The following is a 16,011-nucleotide window of genomic DNA, read 5'->3' as shown; positions in this document are numbered from 1 at the left end:
AAACAATAAGGCTTCTCTCTCACTTACCAACTTCACATTTCCCTGTATGGCCCCGGAAGATGACTGGTTAGCCAGAGACGGGTAAGATTCCTCAAGGGAGGAACAACCTAAGACAGGCACAGTCGCAGGGGGGCCATCAGGTGAGAAATTGGGGATCAACAGAGGTGAGGCTTAGAACCTCACCCCCCCGTTCTGAGAGAAATCTTCTGCATACGTGGATGTTTTATTGCCCTGGTCTAGCTTGGATTAACACATAGTCTACAGGCACACACCTGATCATCTACATGTGCTCTCTTACAACACTAAACTATGTTTTCTACCTTTATCTTGTATCTACCTACCACTTCAGCATTTTATTAAAAATAATAATAATAAAGAGAGAAATGTGGTATCCACATATAAATCAAGTATAAAAACCAAATGAGTATTCATATTTGAACTGTTTATAGTTCATAATGCATGAGCAAAACCGAAAGTTTCTGTGATGGCTGCCCTTGTACTGTTCACTATGTAACTTATTCATTATGTAAAAATTTGTTCTACATGTAAAAACTTGTTTGTTATGCCTCAGAAGATTGGAGACTGACAAAAATTAGGCTTGGGGTGGAATAATGATTGTGCATTGAGCACTGACTCCCCTATACAGAATTTTATTGTCGTTAACAACCATTTGATCAATAAATATGAGAGATGCCCTCACAAAAAAAAAAAAAAGAAAAAAAAAAAAGGACAGACTTCCAATGGTAAAATAAATAAGTAACCGGGATGTAATGTATAGCATAAGGAATATAGTCAAGATATTGTAACAGCCTGGTAGGGTGATAGCTGGAACCTAGAATTATGTATATAAATGTTCTACCACTGTGTTGTACACTTGAAACTCATGTAATGTAATACTGTGTGTCAACTACCCTTCAATAAAAAATATTTAAAAAAAAAAAAAAACAATGCTAAGTTTGGCAGCCACTGTTTATCACATGCCTGCCAATGCCTTGCCCTGTGTTAAAGACTTTACATGCGTTATTTGATTAAATTGTCCAGTAAACCTAAGGGCTCGAGAAAACATTGTGAATCTCGCATTATACACAAAAGCCAAGGGCCCCTTAGATTATGTGTCTGATCCACTGTAGTTTGGAACCTACACCAGGCTCGGTGGACCCAGTTCTCAGAGCCCTGGAGATACTGTGACAGACAAGCGGCATGGCCTGGGCTGCCAGGAGGAGACTAGGAGAGGACAGCTCTCCCTCGGACAGCTGGTCCTTGAGTAGGACCTTCATGCCACCAGGTGCCCTCCCGCCTGCCCGGCCTCGGCCTTGCAATGACCAGCCCTCTTTCCGCACACCCTGCTTCTGCGGCTGCTTCCTTCTCCCCAGGAGATGCCACAAGGTGGCGGCCTACAGGAGTGGCACAGGGCATCTTCTGTCTTGCCTGGGCCTGCAGCCCGAGCTTGCGGGGGTGACTTCCCTGCTGCTGTCCTCCCAGCCAGCAGCCTCGGCTCCGCACCCGGAGCGGGAGGCTCAGCACCGCCTGTGGGCCCCCGAGCCATCTGCTCCGTCCTGGGCGAGTCAGCAGGTGACTAGAGCAGTGAAGCTGCCTAAGGCGAGAGGTTCTCTCTGTTACACGGGTGGTGTCCTTCTGGAAATGACACGAACAAACTGCAAGGGCTTAGCTGCTCTAATGCCGTCCGGATATCCCGCTATTGAGATGGCCGGGACCTGCCCCCTGCCTTCCCATCCCCACATCAGGACGGGCTCCGCACAGGCCCTGGGCATGCCGGCAACACGGTGCCAGGCCCTCCCTCCCATCGTCCTGCACGCCAGTAGGAAGAGAACACGTGGGAGAGTCCCAGCCGCCTCTGCCGACTGCCAGCTTCTCCGGCCACCGGGCGTCATTAGCGTGTCTCCCTACTTACTCGAGCACAGAGCCAAAGGGAAGTGGACTCTTCCCAGAGGCACCACATTCGGGGCACAGCTGTGTCCCAGGAGAAAGCTGAAGGCGGAGGACTAAGACAATGACGAGGGTGACCTCTGTGTGTGGGGCGGCGTTTCCTTCTGACCCGCCTCTGGCTTTCATTTGGAGATCGCGCGCCCCTAGCTTGAGCAGACGGACAGAAGAGCCACAGTGCTTCCATCGTGTTGCCTGGTGAGCGCCAGCCCGGGCCACCACCAGGATGACAGCGGGTCGGGGCCAGTGTCAGCGCAGCAGGTCTGAAGAGCCGGCAGCGGCTGGCCGGTCACCCCGGGTCGGGGGAGTGTGAGGCGCATGCATGGGTGGGCAGCTTCTGCCCTGGCCCACAGCCAGTCCGTGAGGTTTCTATCACCCCGCATCTCAGATGAGGCTGTGGGGTTAAACAGGGAGCTTGATGGCGGGGGGTGCTAAGAAGTGGAACAGATGCACAGGCCAGCTCCTGTCCCTGCAGGGCGGGGGCTCTCTGCTCAGCCTTGGCCACGGGAGGGACTGACCCTCTCCCCCAGGCCGTGGCCAAGAAGCCAGCCTGGACTCATTTAATTAGTGAATCTAACACGGGTCCCATTTGGAGAACGCCACCTAGTTAAAGTCACTTCTCCCCTGAGCACAGATTCCCGACCTCAGCCCTGTAGACTCTCAGGGCAGATACTCTGCAGGGCGGGTGCCGTCCCATGCACTGAGGCATGTCTAGCAGCAGCCTGGCCTCCACCCACCAGATGCCAAAAGCTCATCCTCCCACTCCACCCCATCAAAATCATCTCCAGACATCACCAAACACCCTCAGCACACGGGGGTGGTGTGTACAATAGTCCCCAGTTGAGAACCACTGACATAAAACAATGTATCAATTTAGGTGAGTTGGACAATTTTTGCAGGAAGTGTTTCCCCATTTGCTGCTCTAATATGCATGAGGGTGAAGACACGACTGGGGACCAAGGAGTGAAAACGGGATGTGCAAACACCACTGTCGTCATCGTCCTGGAACCCACTGCACATGGCCATGCTGCCTGGGCTGAGATGGCCTTGCTCTCGTCACTGTACGTGACCAGGGCCTGCTGGCCTTCCTCAGTCAGGCAGAGCATCTGTGCCTCTTGGCTGCAGACACAAAACCGCATCGCAGCCGTAAGAGAAGGACTGCTACGACAGGGCAAAGGGGGAAGCGAGTTGAGCAAAGCCCTCTGCATTGGAGGTTTCGGCAGGATCATGTTGTTAGCTCACAACTCAGCCGAGCGCTGACCTGGTCCAACTGTCTCAGTCATTGTCATAGCACAGAATCTAGCACAGCATGGACATAAGGACGTGCTGGGTGACTGTTTGTTGAACTGATGGGTCACTACCATGCGACCAGTAATGCATTTTTTTGAAAACCTGGCTCCCTGATTAGCCTCCGCCAAGCCCAGGAGGCTAGACACCTGTGTGTGGCTACCCCCACACTGTCACAAACATTGGGTCACCCTTCTCAACTCAACTAAACAGCCTTCATCTTGGACCCCTTGTCATAAGTTGCTGCTTATTGAGCAGAACCTACTTTTGCCAGACAGGCAGCCTAGATGGGTGACCTTTAACCTGGGTTGGGGAGTCTGAGATGCCGAGGGGTCATTCTCAAGGCGTACCACAGACCCCTGCCATCACCTGCTCCCCGCCCCCAAGGACTCTGCACCCTGGCTTACAGTCTGAGCCGCACCCCCGGGAGAGCCCCACAGCCCACTGACCAGCCAGGACCATGAGCGCTGCACCCGGGACAGAACAGACCCTCGCGTGGACAGTCTGCTTCTGGGAAAGGCCCTGTCTGTCTCTGATGGAATTACCTCGTGGGAGGCTCCTCAGCATGAAAAGTTCAACTGACTGGCCTGCAAGGGGAAAGGAGCGTGTGTTGCCTCATGCACCTGCCCGTCACCCAGCAGGTGGTCACTAAACGCCTACCACGTGCAAGGCTCTGCATGAAAGACAGCCAACAGCAACATCAAGGGAGCAGACGCTGAGACCACCCTCACCTTGGGCACCAGCTGCAGGTTTCAGCAGGTCTCAGGACCACACTCAGGTCTGATCATTCTCTAGAAAGACCCATAGATCTCACTGAGCTGGTCATGGATTATTACAGCAAGAGGATGTAGGTTAAAATCAGCAGCCAGGGGGACAAGCACAAAGGGCAGAGTCCAGGGAAGTGCCAAACACAGGCTTCCAGTTCTTCTGTCTCCCGGAGTCAGGACGGTGTTACTCCCCGGCACTGAGGAGCCACAACACGCACGGGATAGGCCACTGGGGAAGCCCAGCTGAGCCGCTCATCCGGGCTAGGGCGTGTAAACCTGGCCACCCCCATGGCTGACCGCAGTGTCTAGCCCTCTACAGATGGACCGATACCCACAAGACCCAAAGCCCCCACCCGAACTCATGCTGTTCCCATCTGATTAGCACAAGACCCCCAGATAAACAAGGCACTCCTGTCAGGCAGGACACTGCAAGGGCCTAGAAATCACCTCCCAGCAGCCAGGGCAGAGGCCAGGGTCCTTCTGGAGCAAGATTCAGGGCTTTCCCACACGCCCTGGGTCTGGACTGAGAAACGTGCTGCCTTCTGCAGACCCAGTGGCAGAAGCACAGGGGACGCTGAGAGTGGACGCCAGCGGTTCCTCCTGGCATTTCCCCTTGGGAGAGCCCGCACTTCCTGAACTCCCAGTCCATGTGGAGCAGGAGAGACTGAACCCAGACACCAGCAAGGTCCAGGTGTGGGCTCAGAACCAGCCAATCAGCGTATCTGTCCTCCCACCTCCCACCCACATAACAGGCAGAGCAAGTGACCCAAGCCACTCTGGGATGTAAACCTTCTTCCTGGGGGTCCCAGGGACCCCCGGCAGCCACCCGCCACCTCTGGAGGAGAGCATGCCTGAAAACGGAGGAATCCAGAGAAAAGCAGAGCCACCGTGTGGACAGGCAGCTTCCAGGATGTCCTTTGAACACCTGGACCCAGCCATGCTGGGACACAGGCTTACCTGGCCTCCTTGTCAGTTACATAAGCCAGTCAGGTTCTTTTTGCCTAAGCTTGTTTGAGTCAGGCTTTTCTCATCTTCAGTGCTTTATCCGGCCAATACAAACACTCACCCCGATTTTCCCCCAGTTTCCATGTGTCTTCCACATTTCCCCAGGTATTGGCCAATTCAAATGTAAACAGGTCCAAATAGGGCTCCAGGTCACCATCTGCCACAGTGATGAGAAGGGGCTCCTGCAGACTCACTGCAGACTCACAGACCTCCAGGTACCGAGACCCAGAACAGAGAGCTGGGGCATTGTCATTGATGTCTGGCAGGAAAAGCATCAGGGTCCCCAGCCCAGTCTGCAGTGGGAGGCCTTGTGAGAGGGGAACTGCAGTGGGGGTTGCTTATCAACTAAAGAACCCGCTCCATGCGTGACCCCTGGAAAATGAGCACGCTCAACTTCAGAGGAAAAGAACTGGTTCACTGAAATACTGAAACTGTTTCCCTTTCAATGACTAAGCCTTACTGTAGGTGACTGATGTGTTTTCCTGCTTTCTTGAAAATCCAGAGTACCAGGGTAGGGTAAGTTAAACATCTTGCCCTCTCAAATCATTTGTAGAACCAATAGAATGTAGAATCATCAAATAAACTCAAATGTCGATTATGCCTGGTGTTAAGAATTGGGTGAGGCAGAAGGGGAATGTGGTCAGTCATGGAAATGACTGGCATGCTGACGGTGTCCACGTCAGTGTCCTGGTCAGGATAGTGGACCATGGTTTTGCGAGGTGTTAACCACTGGGGGACACTGGGAAATGGGTACCCAGGGTCCCACTATATTGTTTCCTCAAGTGCTTGGATGATGAACACCATTTTCCTTGTTCTTACTCAAGATTGACTAGGAACACAGATATAGTACCTTCCTAACTAATGTTCTTCTAAATTATGCAAGTGGGATATACACCTATGTAACTCTCAGAACCTGAGTTTTAACTCACAGGTTTTCTTAAATACAACTATTAAAATTACTTGAAAGTTTTTATTTATTCAGCTTTATATTTTGGCAGGTTTAAAAGTTCAGCCTTGGGACATTATAGAGAAAAAGGTTGAAACATGCTCATAAACCCACCTATACTGGTTTATGACAAATGTGTCCCACGCAGTCCCATCTGCCTGAACTTACGAGCCATTCCAAGTGCAGGGAAACTGAGCTAATATTTATCTTACCCCAGTGCCTTTGGCAAAGAGCTGAAGAGCATCTCATGAGCAGAGGAACAGGACGTGGGGTTTGGCTGTGGCTTCCTATGTTTCGTTATCTCTTCTGAATGAACACTGCTCCTCTTTTCGTGGCGGTGGCCCCTCGTTTGCCATTTCATAAAAAGTAATTGCCAGCCTGGACGCACAGTGATAAAAAGGCTTATTTAAATTTTCTCCAGTTGTGCTGAAAAACTCACCCATGTTAGGAAGAAAGGAAATAAGAAAACAGTGCATTTTCACCCCAGTTTTAGGTAAACACTTACCATCATCAATAGCATGAACAATGATTATGTAAAAATTATCATTTACATAAGGGGATTCTCGGTCAGTCTGCTTCCTGGTGGCAACCGTTCCTGAGCCTTCATCTACATTGACCCCATTTGCTGGATCGTGAAGCTCTTTATATCTTGTAGAAAGGAAACATGAAATTTTTAAAATTAAAGTTACACCAGAAGACAAATCAAAACATATAATGGCAGACATAATTCCTATCACAAGTGACGTGGGGCACCCTAAATGGAATCTCACAGTATTTGCCTTTCTGTGCTGGCCTATTTCACTTAGCATAACGTCCTCAAGGGCCAGCCGTACTGAGGCAGACTGCAGAATCTCCTTCCCTCCTAAGGCTGAACAGTATTCCAACGGATGCATAGACCACATTCTGCTTAACATTTTATCCATCAAGGGACACATGACTTGCTTCCACATTTCAGCTGTTTGGGAAGAATGCAGCTATGGACATGGGTATAGCAAATAGCTCTTTGAGACCCTGCTTTCAATTCTTTCGGGTGGAATTGCTGGATCACATGCTAATTATATTTTTAATCTTTTGAGGACCCTCCATACTGCTTTCCACAGCAGCCGTACCATTTTACATTCCCACCAACAGTGCACACGGGTTCTCGTTTCCTTTAAATCGGCCGTACTTTGCCTGTTGTTTGTGTGACTTATGATTTTGATGCTGAACACTTGAACACTGGATGTGGATCTGAAAATGTAGTAACTCTGAAAATCAGATTCTTCCCCTTTCCCCGAGGTTTTCTGGAGGTTTTTCTTACTGTTTTGTTTGCTTTTTGATTACCGCAGGCTTTCTCTGTGCTGCAGCTCAGCCTGAGGTGTAAATTTAATGTCTTGGCAGGTCTTTTTTGAGCCTTTCTCTGAACATACATGACCACTTTCTGATTTTCCCTCTATCTATATATGCAGTTGTTTTTAACAGCCCACTCTTTAATTTCTGGCTCCTGAACAAGGAAAAGGTGAAAAATGAAAGAGGGGGAGGTGCTTGCCCTTTAAATCCTCTGAAGTCACATCATTGGGGGGGGGGGGCTTGCAAAAATGTGGGAGATGCAACAGTAATGGCTACCTGCCTCTTTGCACCTCTGTGATCAGAGCAGCAATTAGAGCACAGAACCCTGATACTGGGAGGGCAGGGCCCTTTTGCCCACCCTGGCTGGCACAAGTTGTGTGCAGGCTGCTCCAGAGCAGCTGCAGGCTGCCTGCCATGCGGCTGGGTGGAGATGGACAGCTAATACTGAGAGCTGAATCTCAGAGCTGAAACCAACCAAAATTAACCAAACTGCACTGCCCAGGACTTTCTCTGGATGTTGCGAGGCTTCAGCAGACTCGAGAGTTCCAGATGACACAGCTTCTGCCAGAGCAGCTGTCTGAGCGTGCAGACACAGTCCTGGTGCCTCCCACTCTGCCATCTTCCTGCGGATCATGAAACTTTCTTTTTTAAAGTGAAAGACTGAGCAAGCCAAGTACTCATCAACAGATGAATGAAATGTAGTCTATGCATACAGCAGAATACATCACTCAGCCTTACAAAGGAAGGAAATTCTGCAGTATGCCTCAACATAGACGAACATGGAGCCGGTCACAGAAAGAACAAATTCCATACGGACCCACTTACCTGAGGTCCCTAGAGGAATCAGATTCATAGAGACAGGAAACAGAACGATGGGTGCCAGGGGCTGGGGGGAGAGGGGTGGGGAGTCACTATTTAATGGGGACAGTTTCTGTTTTACAAGATGAGCAGTTCTGAGGTGGATGGAGGTGATGGTCGCTCAACAAGATGAATGTTCTTCATGCACTTCCTGCCACTGAACTGTGCACTTAAAAATGGTCAAAATGGTAAGCTTCATGTTATGTATATTTTACCACAATTAAAAAAAACCAAAAACTTCTGTTACCCAGAAGTCAGAGGGCTGCCAATTTAGAACCTTTGGTAAAGTGGGAAATAGTTACAGCTCACAAATTATTTTTATATAAGAAAAAAACTGCAAAAAAGATATATGCCAAGTGTGAAAGGAAATGAGCCAGTGACTTCCACCTGGTGGGGACACAGGAAGCACAGCCGGAGGAAGGCACTGAGCTGGGCCCCGGGGGGTGGGGGAGGGCGTTCTCCATGTGGCTTCTTATACTTTCATGTCTGAGACAGGTCAGCCCATGAGCACAGCGAAGGAGCTCCATTTCCACAGGAACCCTCCTAGGCATGTGACTAATGCTGCTTAAACTGCCTCTTCCCTTCCTCTCACCTGAGCTGGCTGGCACTTCTGTCTGGATCCGTAGCATTAAAAATTCCCAACTGAATTCCAGGCCCAGCGCCATCAACTTCACTGACGATGAAGTTTGTGGGGTGGAAGGCCGGTGGGGCGATGGCATCTGTCACGTGCACACTCACGGCGGCACCTGCCACTGCCCTCCCTGGAACCTGCAGCTCAGCCCCCTCACGGGAGAAGAGCGGCGCCTCGTTCTCCAGGCAGTGGCACGGCTCTGCCCTGGGGGAGCTTCATGATCCAAAGGCTGGAGCCCCAGAGAGAGGATTTCATTCCAGCCAGTCACCCTCCCGAACCGGAGCCTGTGGCTTTCCACCTCATTCATTATTTACGTTGTCTTTGATAATGATCAGAGGACAGTCATCAGCCCTTTTCCAAGTCATTTATAGAGTTCTGTCTCTTTTTTTTTCATCCCCTTTCCTGGTTGGAAAGAGCCAGTGCCCTTCAGCGGGTAATGAAGAATGCAACAGACGCCATGACCCGATGGGACATGAGTGGGGTGACTGCTGCCGAAACCGGGGGAGCTTCGGGAAATAGAGTCTAATGATCATAGGTATCCAGGGTACAAAGTGCTCAGCAACTTAAAAGGATGGGAAAGCTAGGAATATTTGAACAATTCAACCCTACCTGAAGCACGGGAGTCAGGATATGCTGGTCAGAACCCCTGCTCTAACTGTGTGACTTAATGAAAACAACCCAGCCTCTCTGGGCTTTGGTTTCCTTATCAATAAAATGAGACAATAATACTTTCCGGCAGGGCCAACTCTCCATTGGGAACAGCAGGCAGAGTACCAGGGGCTCACAGTACTTTTAGGGGCCTGGCAAATGCTCTAATTTCTTTTTAAACTCAGAAGGAAAACAAATGAACTCAGGGGTAGAGAAAATATTTTAAATTATTTTATCACATCCAAAAAAAGCAAACATCTTAGGGCCTATTTAAGTCTGTTAAATTTTGTCTATAATGAAAAATATGTATTAAATGTTGAAGTACTTAAAGTCTTATCAAAAAAAATGTTTAATATTGATATTATTTGGGTGGAAGGAGGAACTGAGGCAGAGGCCATGCCGTAGCCCTGCCTTCCCCACTGGGGCCGTGCTGCAGGCTGCGTGCTCCGCACACGGGGGCTTCCAAGTGAGCTAGCGTCTTAGTCAGACACCCCACAGGAAGGAGCCTCGGCACCCGGGCCCACCTGGCTGGTATGCATTCTGCTATGGTTTTACCTTGATAACATTTATGATCCCTTCGCTGGCCTCAGGGTCAGTCAAAATGTCAAAATGTCCCTCTTCATTGCCATTCAGTATTTTGAATTTTACTCTCCAAGCTGACATAAATGGTGAATCACCATCTTGGACCGGAGAGGCAGCACACCCTGGCTGACTCAGCCTTCAGAGATTTGGATCTCATACTGTGGAGGCAGTCGTCATTTGCATGTCCTGGAGATAAAGAAACACAAATGAAAAACAAAGTGAGCAAGGAAATGCATCCCTCAGAACAACGACCTGGATATTTCTCTTGCCACCGATGCTGACCTCATGGGATTTAAAACGCTGCCTGAAACAGCAGAAAAGGCATAGGTAACAAACATCTCCCTTCCCCCTGTGGCTTGGTGTCTGCAGCCGCTTAACTCTAATGCACTCTTAAATCTGACTCAAGGCACTATTTTTCTAAAAATGTTTAAAATAATAATACACATCCCTAGTTTATGCTGCCTAAGAAACCTAGCTCTTTTCCTTAAACGGGACTCTTATGGTTACTTAGATTAAGGCAATCATCTCTCTAACATATATAGATCTTTAAAATAGCTTGGTATTCAATACTTTTGGTGACAAGATAATTTCTCTCTGATGAGCACATCAAAAAACAGGGTTTATTTCTTTCCAGCCTTTCTTTTAAAGAGCACAGCTTTCTGCCAAGTCAAAGAAGGATTTTGAAACAAGATTCAAAGTTAATAAACACTATTTTCAGTTATTCCATGCTGTTTAGTGAGGTGTTCTAATTTGAAAACATCTCAGCTTTGGCTTATGCAATTAAAAATATTTTAATGACACTTTAAAAAGTAATTGTTGTAGCATTTATTTATTCAACAAATGCTCCTCCTATGTACCAGATCCTGTTTAGGTGCTGTGAATAAGACAGCAAAAATCCCATCCCCAGGGAGCTGATGAGGGTGTGTGACAATGGGAACGGTAGGCTGGGGATTTAACTCAGTCATCAGGAAAGATCTCACTGAGAGAGGTCGGGAGAAAGACAGATACCTTTAAGATACAGTGGATATTTTCTGTTAAAAACATCCATATGGAAGACCGAGTGGTTTTTGTGTTCTCTTTTAGTTATCTTGCATATCCTACGTGGTGCCCTGTTCCCACACTGGGCTGGAACAGTGGGTTTCAACCCTTTCTCCAAGTTTAGGAACCCTGTAGCATGTGAGCTCCTATGTGCAGCCCCCACATACAAATCAGGAGACTCCCCTTCTGTACCCCAGAGCTCTGAGCCTCGTGTGAGAAGCTCAGCCTACACTTCTCACCTGGGCACCCAATCCCGGGCGACACTCAGCAAGGTCTGCAGACAAGGGTCACTGCAGCTGGAGGGGTGCTTCTGGCATCTAGTGGGTAGAGGTCAGGGCTGCTACCAAACACCCCCAACACCCTGAACAGCCTCCCGCAACCCTGTGGCAAAGAAATTTCCATCCCAAAGGTCAACTGGGTGGAAATTGAGAAGCCCTGAAGTGAAGTGGGCTCGGACGTGCTCCCTCCCCTGTGCCTCCATGTCCTCACCTGTGAATCAGAAACCAGCCTAGTTCCAACAATTAAAAACAGTAGTGTGCAAAATTCCCAAGCTCAGAAGTGTGTAAAATGCACCAAGTGGTGAAAGATGGAAGCTCACGTGACTAAACTTCAATGACTCTATGTCACTGTGGCTGACTCTTGATTCTAGCTTGAGCTACTGTGGAGAGTTATATGTATTATGACCGATTTGGGGATTCCCTCAGTGAAACTGAGCTGAAGACTCGAGGCCGTTGGTGACAGGGCTCAGAACTCCAGAGCGCCGGGCGCCTTGCGTTCTCCTGGGTGAGTGTGGGCAAGCAGGTGCTGCCATCTTGCACGTTAACATGCACCGTGGCTGTGGATGACGATGGCGGTTCTCCAAAATCCCTTGCTCCAATTAGTAGTGTGAACTGAGGAGCAGGTTACGGAGGCAGGAAAAGGAAAGTCAAGCCCTTCAAGTAAGGGAAATAGTAACAAAATTAATTTCATTTTAATTGAATAAAATAAAGGGAAATATTAATAAAGAAACATTCCATTTTAGCAATTTCAGTAGCAAATCTAGCCACAGAGGATTTCCCACTGCGAATGTAAAATCTAAGTCTGGGGCTCAAAGATCAAGAACACCTTTCATTTCTTTGAGATGATAAAATCCACATGACCTCATAATCTAAGTAATTGAGAGTCGTATTTCTCCACTAATATGGTCAATCTGAAACCCACTTTCTTTCAGTAACAGGGTTTGAGGAACAAGGAAATAAAGGACTTGAGAATTTGGTATATCTTCTTGATCCAAATCAGTTGTTAGCATCTGACAAACAGGTTGACCTGGAAAGAATTGTTTATAAACCATTGGCAAGAGGAGCCTGTCAACCCAGTAGCAGGATGAGTCTTTGCTAAATGGCACTGGGGCATTTACTAGAGTTGATTCGATATTTAAATATAAAATCAAGCTATAAACATACCAGACAAAATAAGCAATATTTAGTCACAAAGTCAAGAAGAACTTTCTAATTATGATTGTAAATGCAGAAAATTCAGAAGACAAACTTAATAGGGAACATAGATTTTTACATGGGTGGCAAAATACTACAGACATATTTAAAAGGGAAATGGAAAGGTGAGAGAACATATTTGATATATATATATATATAGGGCAAGGCAGATAGTCTTCATATAGAATGAGGAGGTTAAAGCCAAGAAGAAAAATGATCAGCACACTGACAGAAATGGACAAAGATGGGAAGAGGCAATGATCAAGGAAACAGAAGTGGTCAAGAAACTTATCAAAATGTTCAAGCATTTAGTAATCAAAGGTGAGCCGTACACTGGGGAACTCAAAAATGTTGCGGGTAGGTAAGTAAATTGGGACGCTTGAATTGTGTGTGCGGTTTGAACCAGCCATTCTACTTCTCTGAATTTACCCTAAGCAAATAATGCTTGAAGGCTACACAGCGTTAGCTCAGTAGGTTCATTGAAGCATATTTTATGAAAATAACAAAAAGTGGCAACAAACGTAAATGTTCACCAATAGATTCCTTCAATATCTTAAGGCACATCCATAAAATAAAATGTTGCACAATAAGATGCTGCAGGAAAATACTGTGAGGTTACAGACAGTAAAATTGCACTTTTTAAAAGAAAATTCATAAATATATAAAAAGCATACCCATATATTTGTAACTACTTAATATATACACATACACACTTTATGCTATGCTAAAGATTAAAAATTATGTAGATAATACAAACATACATCTATAATTATATATAAAAATCTATTAATGTATTCACACATATATATACATATACACACACATGAAATGCAAAGAAACATATTAAAAGAATATAAACTAAAATGTTAATGGTACTTTCTCTAATTGGTAGTATTAAAGATGCTTTCTATTTCAGTCTTTTAATTTCTTGGTATTTTCCAAATCTTCTAAGACTGTTTTGTGAAATAAATAACGCTTATTGTTAAAAATACGTGCACATTCTAGTAGTAAGGGCTTGGATTTAAAGACTCAGAGAATCTGTAGCTCAGAAACTTAGTGTCACCTTGTTGCCATTTCACAGATGACAAATCAGCAGACACTCCGCTGCCGCGTTCCCTCCTGCCCCTTGGCTTTATTTCAGACTGGTATTTTCCTATCACCTCTCACAGCAGATGCCATTCCCACATCACCTTTTTGCCACAACAAAAGGGGGCCAGCAGGCCTCAAAGCATCTGCTCTAACCCAGGGCCTGCGACCTCTGGCATGTGAACAGCAAAGCGTCGCCCGAAGACAGCTGGGATCAGGCACCCCCCAGTATGGGAGCAGAAAGCCTACGCCCCGAGAGGGAGGAAGCCTGCGGCGGCCGCACCCACCTTCCGCGTGCCTCTCTCGCACATTCACGCTGAATTCCTTCTCCGGGAACCGGGGTGCGTGACCATTCACATCGCTGACCCGAACTTGATTTGTCCATGACTTTTCCTGTAAAGCGATTCACAACATTGAACAGACCTAGGAAGCAGAAAACTGTGTTAGTGCTGCACAGCCATTCGCCGGATGCATTCAGCAAACAGCCATCTCGGTGACAGTGTGGCCACTAGACTGAGAGACCCTGAGGGCAAGAATCACACGGCCCTGTTCGCCCTGTGGCTCCAGGGATGGAGCACGGTGCTCAGTAAACATTTGCGGAACAAATTCAACGCACAGACTTGAAAAAAATACATCATTAGTTATTATTAGTTTTAAATCCCAGTGTTTCCACCTGGGTAAACGTAGACACGTTGCTTATGAGCCTCAGTTTCTATATCATATCAGTGTTGTCATGAGAAATAAATCCACTAATAAATATTGCTCAAACACTGCAGACAGCAGACACTTAGGCATTCTGGGGAAAGTGAATATTAAAGTTCACTCTCACAGTGACCCAAGTAAGGTCGGTGCTTAAGTACTCACGGCTCCTGCTCCTATACTTGAGTAAGAAGTCAGCTCTTGTTAAATGTGCCTTAGAAAACTCGTTCCTTTCAAAAGATCTCAAATTAGTAATTGAAGCTTCTCTCTAGTTTCTTAAGAAACGTAAAAAAAAAAAAAAAAAAAAAGTAAAGTAAACTCAAACAAAAAGAAGGAAATAATAAAGATAAAAGCACATATCAATCAAATTGAAAATGGCAAAACAATAAAGTCAGTGCAGGCAAGAACTGGTTTGCCTTCCCATATATATTTGAGATCAGCTGGTTCATACCTTTTAAAAAAAACTATTCTGTTTGTTTTATTAGACTTGCACTAAATGTATAGATGAATTTGGGAAGAATTGTCAACTTAATATTCAATCTTTCAATCCATAAACTTGGTATATCTTTTCATTCAATTAGGTCTTTGATTTCTGTCATCAGTGCTTTTTTGTTTTAAAGGTTTTGTAAACAGATCCTGTACATATTTTAGATTTATACCCAAGCACTTCATTTGTTTTGGTGAAATTGTATATGGTACTGTTTTTAAATGTTTCATTTCCAATTATGCATAACTGAAACACAATTGACTTTTATATATTAACTTTATTTTCTGTGACCTTGGTAAAATTAGCTTTCAAATGTTGAAAATAGGCAAAGAGTTTGAACAGAAACCTCCCCAAAGAAGATACACAGATGGCATACAGCTCATCATTTGTCCTTAGGGAAATCCAAATATTAAAATGCCCATGAGATACATATCGCTCGTGGGCATGCAAAATAGTTCAGCCATTCTGAAAAGCAGTTTAGGAGTTTCTTATAAAATTAAATATATGCTTACCATGTGCTCCAACAAACCCAGTCCTAGGTGTTTACTCAAAAGAAAAATATGTCCACATAAAATCCCATGTGCTAACATTAGCTTTATCTGATTGCCAAAAACTGGAAAGAACTCGTGTCCTTCAAGTGGTGAGTCCATAAATTGCCAAACTTCCATAGCACGGAGAACTACTCAGCGATTACAAGGATCAGAGTGTTCATGTAACAACACAGATGAATATCAGACGCATCGTGCCAATGGGAAAAATCCAGACTTAAAAGGTGACCTTCTGTGTGATTCCATTTACATGACATTTAAACAAGGTTAAAAGGTGGGGACAGAAAACATATTAGGGGTGCCCAGGGACTTAGGGGTAGGGAAGGGTTTGATCAGAAAGGAGATGCATAAAGAAATACTAGGGGTAGTGAAGCTGTTGTGTATCTTGATGGGTGGTGGGAGCACAAGGCCGCACTTGTCACAACTGAACATCGAAAGTATGCATTTTACTGTGTAAATTTTTAAATTGAAAAAATAAAATACACACAACATGTGGAAGCAGTAAACGCAGTTAAGCATTCCGAGATCGTTGCGTTGTCCAAGTAATTGTAAAAATACTTGACGTTCAATCTAGTAAGTGAAGAATGGATGTTGTAATGTCTAGAGTAATCATTAAATGAATAGTAAAAGAATGTATAAGTAACAGAGAAAGAAAAATGGAATAGTAAAAAGAATTAACTCAAA

The 16,011-nt window shown here is 46.1% G+C and overlaps 1 protein-coding gene across 1 annotated transcript in view; it reads right to left on the bottom strand.

The window, feature by feature from the left end:
- CDH26 (cadherin 26) overlaps positions 1-16,011 on the bottom strand; it is a 38,931-nt gene that overhangs the window by 15,129 nt on the left and 7,791 nt on the right. The window contains 12 exon segments of the mRNA XM_057503291.1: positions 2,740-3,181; positions 3,582-3,818; positions 5,059-5,310; positions 6,455-6,597; positions 8,729-8,954; positions 8,957-8,996; positions 9,971-10,110; positions 10,113-10,155; positions 11,809-11,925; positions 12,138-12,340; positions 13,881-13,966; positions 13,968-14,012. Coding sequence (XP_057359274.1) covers positions 2,740-3,181; positions 3,582-3,818; positions 5,059-5,310; positions 6,455-6,597; positions 8,729-8,954; positions 8,957-8,996; positions 9,971-10,110; positions 10,113-10,155; positions 11,809-11,925; positions 12,138-12,340; positions 13,881-13,966; positions 13,968-14,012 — 1,974 coding nt within the window.

This window comes from Manis pentadactyla, chromosome 5 (genome assembly GCF_030020395.1).
Source record: "Manis pentadactyla isolate mManPen7 chromosome 5, mManPen7.hap1, whole genome shotgun sequence".
Classification (NCBI taxonomy): Eukaryota; Metazoa; Chordata; class Mammalia; order Pholidota; family Manidae; genus Manis; species Manis pentadactyla.
This window is presented reverse-complemented; position numbering and strand designations above follow the sequence as displayed.